The sequence below is a fragment of the Stegastes partitus genome, unplaced genomic scaffold, assembly GCF_000690725.1.
Source record: "Stegastes partitus isolate 25-593 unplaced genomic scaffold, Stegastes_partitus-1.0.2 Scaffold742, whole genome shotgun sequence".
In the NCBI taxonomy this organism is placed as follows: Eukaryota; Metazoa; Chordata; class Actinopteri; family Pomacentridae; genus Stegastes; species Stegastes partitus.
Genome location: NW_007578473.1, coordinates 138874 through 149604, shown reverse-complemented (window position 1 = coordinate 149604; position 10731 = coordinate 138874). Strand labels below are relative to the sequence as shown.

The 10731-nt window shown below is 44.5% G+C and overlaps 1 protein-coding gene across 1 annotated transcript in view; it reads left to right on the top strand.

Annotated features, from left to right (window-relative positions):
• prex1 (phosphatidylinositol-3,4,5-trisphosphate-dependent Rac exchange factor 1) overlaps positions 1-10731 on the top strand; it is a 91058-nt gene that overhangs the window by 77939 nt on the left and 2388 nt on the right. Inside the window, exons 28-39 of the mRNA XM_008291433.1 lie at positions 324-387; positions 541-683; positions 769-897; positions 994-1035; positions 2058-2275; positions 2514-2616; positions 4694-4837; positions 6270-6384; positions 7297-7363; positions 8921-9096; positions 9351-9453; positions 10613-10680. Coding sequence (XP_008289655.1) covers positions 324-387; positions 541-683; positions 769-897; positions 994-1035; positions 2058-2275; positions 2514-2616; positions 4694-4837; positions 6270-6384; positions 7297-7363; positions 8921-9096; positions 9351-9453; positions 10613-10680 — 1372 coding nt within the window. The remainder of the gene's footprint in view (positions 1-323; positions 388-540; positions 684-768; positions 898-993; positions 1036-2057; positions 2276-2513; positions 2617-4693; positions 4838-6269; positions 6385-7296; positions 7364-8920; positions 9097-9350; positions 9454-10612; positions 10681-10731) is intronic.

The window sequence follows — 10731 nt, the reverse complement described above, 5'->3', positions numbered from 1 at the left end:
TGGCTGTGGGCTCGGCCGAGCTGCTCGGTCAGGAGTTGGAGGCCAGAAGGTGTCTTGTGGATGTGTTGTGTTGTAGAATGTGTTGCTCCATAACTCCCTCCAAACACAACTAAATCCAGTTTTAACAGAGAACTTTTCACTCAGCCAAGACACGTACAGCTCAAAGAAACAAGAAACATCAGCATCAACCATTTGGAACAGACTGCGATAATCATCAGTCAGCATCTGGGCTGAGTTACCTCTCAGCTTTCTCTTCTCCCTCCTCTTTCTCCATGTCTTTCTCCTCACATGCAGTCTTTTTGCTGATACCTGTCATTTACCAGCATCTGATGTCCTTTCCCTCCCTGTGGGGTGCACCCACTTCGGCTGCTCTAGTTCTTTCCACATGTAAACAGCAGCTCAGGGGGCCACAAACACAGGCCTGCTTGTTTATGCTGACAGACCTTTGCCAGAAGTTATTGCAGATGTGTGTTTGTTTGAATGATGCAGAGAGAATTGTTGGTTTAAAAAAAAGGAAAGGATGGAGGGTGTGTGAAACAGAAACATCTTGATGACTGACTCTTTCTGTGTTTGCTTTCATTTCTGCCCACAGGTTGACTCCATTAACAGCCTCCTCAAAGGGCCCGTCATGACCAAGGCCTGCGAGGAGACCAAGCACTTTTACTCCGACCACAGCCAGCCAGGTACGAATCTGTTTGTGTTTGCTGCCTGACAGGTGGGAGTCATTCTGCACGCAAACTCACACGGTTCCTGTTTTTACGCGAGCAGAGTTTCGTCAGACTGAAGACTGGACCGTTCGTTGTCGTTACATTATCCACAAAAACATCCAGGAGGACCCTTGGAACCTCCCCAGCTCTATCAAAACCCTGGTGGAGAGCCTGCAGAGATTTGTGGACGGTGAGTGAAACACACACGTGTACACACTCCTGCCACACAACCGTGTACAGTTACTATCAGTCACTCCATCTTGTTTTTCTTCTTCTTCTTCTACAGATGGAAAGAACCAGCTCCTCCTGGCTCTGCTCAAGTGCACAGGTAGAGTAAAGTAGTCAAACAGAAACCAGTTCCAATCAAACTCCCGTCTCATTTTCCATGAAATTAACAGAAGAAGTGGGCTGTGTGATCACTCAGCAAAAGTCCCACAAGTGGAGCATCTTGAATTCCTGCGCTAATGGTTTCGAGCTCATCGTATGAAATGTTCTCTAGTTTTACATCTGAACTGAGCACTTTCTGCTCCAGTCACATTTTTGCTCATATGTCTTATTTGCAATAAAAGTCCTGCATCTCACTGAAAACAGCACAGCAATCAATTAAAGTAGAGAAAACTCAGAAATGTCTTTTGTGCAGTGTGACACAGTTATGATGCCATAAGTCATAAAGAAAAAAAGTTGAATTTCTTTATTTATTTTACATTTGAAAAATAAAATTAACATATACAACATCTGTTAAAAACACAGGAAGGAAAGAAAACGTGTGCATTTGCGTACCGCAGATGTTTTAATGCTTGTATTTTGAATTTTTTTCCATATTTGTCTCCAATCTGCTCTGTTAAATCTCTGGTTTTGGAGGTCAGAGGGTTAAAACATCTTTAGAAAATAATATATTTCCTTTTAAAATCTTTTTTTTCATTTTTTTAAATCAAGTTTGCAATAAACACAAGATAAACAATTTTAAATGTAACTCACATTCAGGCTGACACCAGTTTATCTGTGCTGGAATGAGGCTTGGTGTCAAAGTGCACGATGCTCCCTCTGAACGGGGCCCAGTGGCATATGGCACCAGTTAATGGGAGATATCAGGGGATGCAGTCTTAATAGAATTAGGTGTATGCATGGAAACAAGTTCAGGACATGGCTAATGAGAGAGGTGACGGTGGAAGGTCTGACCCTCTCCTGCACGTCCATCTGCTCATCTTTTTCACGTGTCCTCCTCTTGACCTCTTCGGTTTCATGCTGCTGCTCCTCCGCTGTCCTCGTCTCCCCATCCCCTCTCTTCGTGACATGACACCATCCCTCTCTGACATGATCGCTTCTTGTTCTCTCGCCCTCCAACACCAGACACGTCTCTGCAGCTGCGACGGGATGTGATCTTCTGCCAGGCGGCGACGGGCGCCCTGTGCACGCTGGCCGAGCAGCTGCTGATGGCGCTGCGCTCGCGGTTCAACAACACCGGCGAGTACCAGGAAGACAGCAAGGAGACCAGCCGCAAGTGGCTGGAGCAGATCTCCGTCATCGGTGTTCTGCTGCACTTCCAGTCCACGCTGGCTTCACACGTGGTGAGGACTGATTTAGTATTTTCATTTTGTTGGTCAGAAAAAAAGGACAAAATGTCAGAATCCATAGCGTCAAAGCTTAATGCCACCAAGCAGCAGCATTGTGTGCACGTCTGGCTGTCTTTTGTGATGTCCTCCTGAACCTCTGGGGCTCTGGGCTTTCTAGCCGTGCAGCTGCCTCCAGAACTACCAGACGCTCTTCCTGGTGCGACCTCTGAGCTTTCTTTCTCTCCTGTGGCAGAAAGAAGAGCGCACCATGCTGGAGGACACCAAGGCCGCCCTGTTGGACTTGGACAAAGTCACTGTGTTCTTCAGGCAACTGGAGGACGAGTGTCTCGTCGCAAGTAAGAGGCTCCGTCAACAAAGACTGACTCGGCCCATTCAAAAGCGCGCCGCTGCTAATGAGCAGCTGTATGGTTTCACTAACTCTGAATAAAGTTCTATTATGTGCATGTATGCTAGCTATTGAGGGTGAAATTGCCGTTTTGCCGCGGCAGATTTTCTTTTCTTTCCAGCAGTGAGCTACTGAATGGAGAGCTAAAACAACACTGTAATGGCTCCATAAATCATCTTAAACAAGGGCAGAGCATGCAGTCTCCTAAAGTCCTCGTTGTCCTTGTGCTACAGTTAACATGCTCCTCCTGACAGGCTGCGAGGGGCTTCATGTGAACTGCAGCGCTGCTCCGAGACGCACCACATACCTACACATGTCACTGAAGCATATACACTAGCATTACTTTAGTAGAGAAATATTCTTTAGGAGCATGAAAATGTTGATTTTGTGGTTTTTTCCTGCCAAAGCGCCCAAGGTCAAGAAATAACACAATGCTGTGGTGCAGTGCTTTTAATTGAGGGTGCACCCAGGTTGCTCAGAAAGTTTAAGACCTGAGCATGTTTGCGCCTTTAATAAACCCGAGTATGTGCTCAGAAGATGCTCTGGAAACCTTAAAGCCAACAGACACAAAGGACGACTGCATCCTGAATCAGCCGCCTTTTCAGCAGCCTCAATGTGGCCGGCAGAGATTGCTGCTCAAAGGAAAAGCACAACACGCACTTCCCATTTTAAGAGGCAAAGCTGTGGATGCGGCAGGAATTTGCTATTCTAGGTTCACGTCCGCAGAACGTATTTTGTGTACACATGTCGGGCATGAATGTGCGAGTCACATGTTGGCCATTCATACGGTTCTTATGCTCGTTATGTGTGACGGGGACATGGGGGATGTATTCACCGTATGGGCCCAATCTCTACCACTAAGAGCATGTGTTGACCAAGCTTCTTTGCTAAAGTTCTGCTCAGACTGGTGCAGTGCAGCTATGCGGCTCGTGGCGTCAGAGTCCATTGGACAGTATTGATTTGCTAATAACATTTTCAGCGAGCTGGGAGCTGTAGGTAGGGTACGGACATGTAAGCACCACCGAGTCTGAGGCCTGTGAGTTCAGCCTGAAGTATCACAGGCAATTCCACGGGATTATTGCCTGACTGGCTCTCTGGAGAAGAGCGCTGACCCTAGAGGTGGCGCAGTAAAGGTCGCCTTTTCCATTTTCTGACAAGTGAGAGAAGTCAGCCTCAGATTTATAAACGATTACTCGTCATGAGTCGTACGGAGGTTTAGAAAGATGCTCTGCTTCTGTAATGTGTTTATGATACATTTATTTTAACTACATCTTTTTTAGGTGCAGAAAGATGTTTGTTAGTTAAAAAATGCACAAGACATCAATATAATTATCTAAATGATATCAGCGCTACACATGATAAAATCAGGGCTCAACTTTTACTCATTGTCCTGCACAATGGTTTGGACGCCACTCATCAGGACTTCACAGAGCTGAAAGCGTCTTAAAATATATTTGTAGCTGCTATACACAGACTAACATGCAGGTGCAGTCAGTAGCAGTTATCTCTAAATGTACTTCTTTTTCCCCTGATGCTGTACACACAGCAGAACTAAAGCCCCACAGTGAGCCATCATGTCCACCTGTAGTCCTGACAGCTTCTGATGCACCTGTCACTGCACTGACTGTGGTTTTATGAAAAACAGTTGAGTACAGTGAAGGTTTTTTTGGGGAAAACACAAATTCTTGAAATAACCGCTGATGCTCACTCTGTGTTTTAAACGACATCTGGAAACCTGAGATATAAAAGAGCCTCTGACTGGCAAACGTATTGAAGGTGCACATTAAAAGTTGAGTTTAGTCAGTGATGGCAGCTCTGCTCCACCTGAATCTTGAAGATTGTTGAAGTTGTTTACATGAGAAATGATCCACTAGCTGTTCATGCAGACATACACAATAAAACACCTGATGTAGTTAAATATAAGACAACTTCCAGCCTGGAACAGCGCACACATTTTCATTTCCACGTGTTGAGTTGGTCTGATACCATGACAGTCATGCTAACGTCTCTGTGGTTGTGTGTTGCAGACACTCCGGTGTGTTACCAGGTGGAGGGCAGCCGGCAGGCCTTGAGGGTCACCCTTTACCTGGACAGCTGCCACTTCAATGAGCTGCCCAGTCGGCTGCAAAACGGAGGCAGCCTCAAGCTCCACACCGTCCTCTTCACCAGGGGTAAGACTGGCCAGACTGGGACTGAACAACTGGAGAACCTGACACTCAATGAGTCCAGGGTGTAGATAGTATAGTACGACCTGTCACGCTGTGGAAAGTGAAACTCCTCAGCCAATAGTTTGATATGTAAAGCCTCTGAACACTGAAGCCAGCTGGTGTGTCTGAAAGGCTTTTATCTCAAAAACAGACAAAAAACATAAAAATTACAGCATTTATTTTTTAAAAAATCTGTAAATACATAAAAAAAAAGGATCCGATTTTCAACTCTGTGAGGTGATGTTCAGTCAAAATCACTTCATTCTACGTGTCTCATTTAATGTTGTGCCTTCCAGTAATAACTGAATAGATTGTGTAAAACACTAAGAACTCTGGGACGTCATCAGTGACTCAGCCAACAGTCGTGTGACTTCAGGGACTTTTCAGCTGAACTGGAGGCTTAAAAGTCATGAAAACAACAAAACAAAACATCAATAAAAAACAACATAGAACAAATAAAAACCACTAAAACGGAGCGAGGTCTCATGCTGGGTTAAAAGCCAGTGAATAAAAGCGGGTTTTAAGGTTGGTTTTAAACACAGACAGTGAGGAGGTCTGCCTGATGTGCAACGGTCGGTCAGTGCAGATTTTAGGAGCAGCAACAGAGAACGCTCGGTCCCCTCTGAGCGCTCGTTTGGACCTCGGTACCTGAAGGAGCAGCTGATCAGCTGACCGGAGGTACCGTGCAGGGGCGTGGGGGTGAAGAAGCTCAGAGAGGTAGGGCGGGGCGAGGCCATTTAAAGATTTAAAAACAAACACCACTTAGGTACCGTACACATGTAAACTAGAATCATTTGTGTCATGCAGCCTCTCACCGTCTCACTCATGTACATTTCCTGGTGGCTTTCTATGGCTTCATTAGGTTAGACTCAAACCTTTTATTGGCCCTTTGAAACAACTTTACTCTCCTGTGCCGCCGTGCTCCCTGCAGTATGAATGGAGAGCTTTATGCGTCAGGCCTGTCGTACAAATAGCCGTTTATTTTCCACACACAAGTGCTAGTTGGAGCACTAATCCAATAAGTGTGTTGTTTCCTTGTGCTTCATCAGCTCAGAGCTGTTCAGGAGCTCAGATCTGTGCGTGAACGTCGCCACCTACTGGGCGACCGTCGTGCCTGCAGGACAGTGTGGGGCACCTCGTGATACTGCAGATGTTGAAGTTTGTGTGTGAAAACCCCCACAAAAAATGTAGAGAGAGGAGGTTTTCTGATCTTTATCCTTTATGAGGGACCCTGGTTATGAACCCTGGGGGTGGTTTGAGGTTGGCTGGATGAGTACATGGGGCTTCAGAGTCCACAATACAAACAGTGTTAATGTGAAAACTCAGCTGTGAGGTGGTGAGGTTTGAGTTTGGGGCTTATGTGTGTTTATATTAAAGCCTCTTTTTTTTTTTGCAGCTCTGGAGCGTCCAGAGGGAGTGTCCCAGCAGGACTACGCTGCCGTGGAGGAGTTCCAGCAGCGCACCAACGCGGTCTCACTGGAGAAGGTCAAGGCCTACTACCGCAGACTCAGGTACGCTATGCTACGCTGCTGCACCACGGCTCCACGGCGGCTCCACTCGGGCTGTGTTTCACCTTAAAGGGAGAGCTCAGCCTGCTGGTGTTGCATTAGCAAGCAGACGCTGTGTGCTCTGTTACTTTCCCTCTTTTATCATGTTGCCACACCTTTGTTTAACAAAGCCCACATCAGCTTACTGGATGTTCTGAGCTGGTCCATTACGTGCACCCACATGACTCATTATTAAGACCCATCATTTCTCAAACATCAGTGTGTGTAGTAAAGGAATACTGTTCATACACTGTCTGTGTTCACTCCTGGACAAGGTTGTTGAAGACAGATTGTGGATTATGTTTGTAATATGTGGTTTTGATTTGAGAGCGTCTCTATTTCAAGCATGTCTATAAACAGCAAAAGTTTCTGCATATATTTGATTATATCTTTTAATGGGACAACACTGAAGAAATGACACTTAGCTCCAGTGTACAGCTGGTATAACAGTGTACATCTACTGCCCCCTCAGAATAACCATTAATGTGTAAACCGCTGGCAGCAGAAGTGAAAAAGTGACCCATGAAAAAATATCATAAATTATTTGCAGAAACCTTAGTGGACTACTGTATTTATATGAACCTGCTTCATTCTTCTGTTCTTCCTATTTAGTGCCCATTTATACATATACGTTTTCCAGCAGCCTCTTAACGTGGTCGTGGTTTGTGATATGTGCGCACCGATCCCCAGAAAATGACTCAACGTTAATAAATAATGAAACGCGTACGGTAGCAGAAGCTTATTCTATATAGCGAAGTGCTCGAGATGCTCGATGACTCAGCTCTCAGATGAAGTGAGTCAGAGGACGCGAATAGGTACGTTTCCAAACCACATGAAGAGATTTGAGAGCTGATGGAGATGTTTTCTTCCCAACAGGGCTTTCTATTTGGAGAAATCCAATCTCCCCACAGACTCAAACACCACAGCCATGAAGATAGACCAGGTAAATATACACTTATCCCTGCTTTTACTGTCATCAGACAATGTGTGCATTACAGTCTGTATTGTCCTTCTTTAGCTTGTGTATGTTGTTCTTGTAACACAAGTACATTTTTTATATCATGTTGTGACTGAATATAAATGCAAGCACAGATACTGGGCCTTGAAGTTAGAGACCTTCAACCAAGCATTTCCAAAGTAAGATGAACTGGTGTGCCATTCCCTCCACTGGAACCCCCACTAGCTGGTCAACACCTTCCCCCCATTAACTCCAACTAACCTCAACACGTCCACATTATAAACTGCTTCCATTTGAACTTCAGTTCTAGTGTCCCAGACTGACTGTAGCTGAAATAGATCCCAGTGATTAAACCTGAATAGAGCATAGTGTCAGAACACACTAGAGAGCTTTACTCTCAGGTTTCCTTTGTCTTTCAAAAGAAAGACGGCAAAGAGTTAAACCTCTTTGGGTTACACTTGACGGCTTTCTCCCTGTTCCTGCTCCATCTTACAAGTCAGTTACTCTGCTTAGTTCTGAATGTTAAAACATTTGAATTATATGTCTGAATTTTATTTAAATGCACAAGATTGTTTTTTTGCATTAACAGTCGTGACTCGATAATCGACCCTTAACAATCCTAAACCTGCTATCCGACAGGTTTTTAGGAAAAACAAACAGAACCCATAAAAACAGCGTTAACATAGCGACAGCCTTGGATTGTGACTCCGACATGACATTTAATGTCACCAATCAGGATGACGGCGTATTATCTGACTGAACAATCCCACAGATTGGCTACGTTCACACTGCAGGACTTGATGCTCAATGAGGATTTCTTTGTGACTTCCTTCACGTTTGCAGTTCAATGCGACTTGTATGTGATCTGCTGTGTGAACTTCATACGACCCAAAAGTGTCCCGCATGCGCAGAAGAGGACACGACGACGTCACACGCAGCGAGCGTGCTCAGTGTTTATGGAAGTAAACATGGATGGTAACGGTGGAGCGTATCTGCCACTCCCCCGCCGCCACCGATGGAGGAAACAGAAGTGTGAGCGCTAACTAAACTAGCATCAGCAGCCAAGTACTGCCTGTGTGTTCTGGACACTTCCACCCCGTCAGAGCGCTGCCCCGGGGTGGAAGTGGCCGGAACATGCTCAAGCACACCGGTCAGTGCGCAGTGTTCTAACAATACACTAGTTATTATAACAACTATGAACAATAATGAACAACTAATGATCCTTCCAGTATCAAGCCCTCCTTGTATCTGGACCTCCGTCTTGACAATCCGACAGCCTTGCTATCCAACATAAAAGAAGGTTTTACATTTAGTGTCGGATTATTGAGTCACGACTGTATTTTAGTTTCATGATCACCTTTCTTGCCAAATTTGCTGCCTAACTATGTAGGTAGCGAGTGACTTTTTCCTCCACTTGTATTTATAAACCAAACTGAGCAGTAGTCTAAATGGCTTGCTAAGATGGGCTTTTTAGAGCTCATGGTACTAAATCATCTTGCTAGCAGTACATTTAACCGCTGACCTTTTACTTTTCCCTCCCAGCTGCTGCGACCCCTCAACACGCTGGACGACCTCTGCCGACTGATGCAGTCCTACGTCAACGTGCGGCCGAGCGCCCAAGGCCACCCGTCCGGTGTCAGCGTGCTGCCTGTGTCCTCTGAGCTGTGTAACCGCCTGGGAGCCTGCCACATCACCATGTGTGGTACAGGCATGCAGAGGTACGTCTGGGACCACACAAGCATCGTTCTGCTGCTGGTGCAATATCACCGGACTGTCAGCAGGAATGAAGATTAACGCCGTGCAGAGTCGATGACTTGCACCAGTGAACCCGAAAAGCTCAACGTTACCTCACTGTCTGAATGCATTTCTGTTTGAAAATGTTTTGCAGGTGCACATATGGACACCCCCAGCAGTGTGTGTGTGTTACAGAGGAACACAAAGTGCTAACCTGTGGCCTGTTTGTTCTCTGCAGATGCACCCTAAGTGCGACACTGGAGCAGGCGATGATCCTGGCCAGGAATCACGGCCTCATGCCGCGCTGCATCATGCAGACCATGGACATAATGCGGAAACAGGTAAAGCTCAGACACAGTTTTAGTGAGAAAATATGGTTCAAATCAGTATTTCATAGTTGTGTAAAATAATGCAACACCTATAATTAGAATAAAAGGATATTAATAATATGAATGTTTATTCTAAATCTGATCTCAATGAACCATGTCAGCCGTCGTCCATTTATGTTCATCAACAAACTTTCAGGCAAAAAAATTCTCATTAACTTATTTTGTTGTTTGTTAGTTTTTACCCTCAAAACCCAAAACCTGCTGGCTGAGATAAAAAGCATTTTTATTAAACAAAAATAAGATAGAAAATCTCAAAAATGACCAACTTTTCTGAGCCAGAAACTATAAACAGAAGAACAATCTTATTTAAAACCGTCTGATGCTTTAAGAAAGTTAGCCTGATCCGAGCTTTAAATAGAGATGCTTGGGTTTACATGTCTCGCTAAAAAATTGCAGAAAATAAATCTTTTACACAAACCAGATTCTGTAAAAAAAACAGTTCTCTGCACAGCTAAGCTACGACCGGCAGTCATGTGACCAAAGCTCTGGGACTCGTTGACCGAAACGGGCTGAACTGTTTATACAGAGGAGACGTGTATATAAAGAAAATAAAACTGTAAAATGTCTTTCGTATGTAGAGGTACCATTTTTTTCCAGTATAATATGTAGAAGTTGGATCCAGTTTTGTGGTTGTGCTTTTCTTCCATTGAGGTGCAGAACTTCAAAAATGAGCCTTTATCGAGGAAAAATGTGGAAAAAAACCCCAGAAACTATCTGGCGTTCCAAAGAGTAGACCCCATTTAGGAAGAATATGTTTAGCATAGCGATGCAGCTTTACTGAACGTTGATGCATGATGATATTAAATCTGAATCACTTCCTGTTTAGCATGTTGTTTGTTCAGAATACACTGTGATGTACTTTATAGGTGTTTATCAGTTTACATTATCAACAATTAGAACTCATTTTTTTCTCATATTACTATATATATTGTCATTATCTGTTCATTTAAAAGCCTCTACTTTCAACAGAGCGGTGTACTAGAATAACAATGTGTTGTGATTATTTCTTACCTGATCTACTAAAGCATGTGGAGCAGTTTGTGTGCTTCATAGCAAGTGAACCATTTCATATATGATCACTGCCTATAGCATCTACTTTCTCTCCTACCAGGGGGCAAGAGTTGAGCTTTCTGCTAAAAACCTCAAGGTAATGGACCAGATGCCTCCGTCAGCACCAAGGTATCGTATGAAGCCACTTACAGCCACCTCTGCACCATTCACAGCCATAAA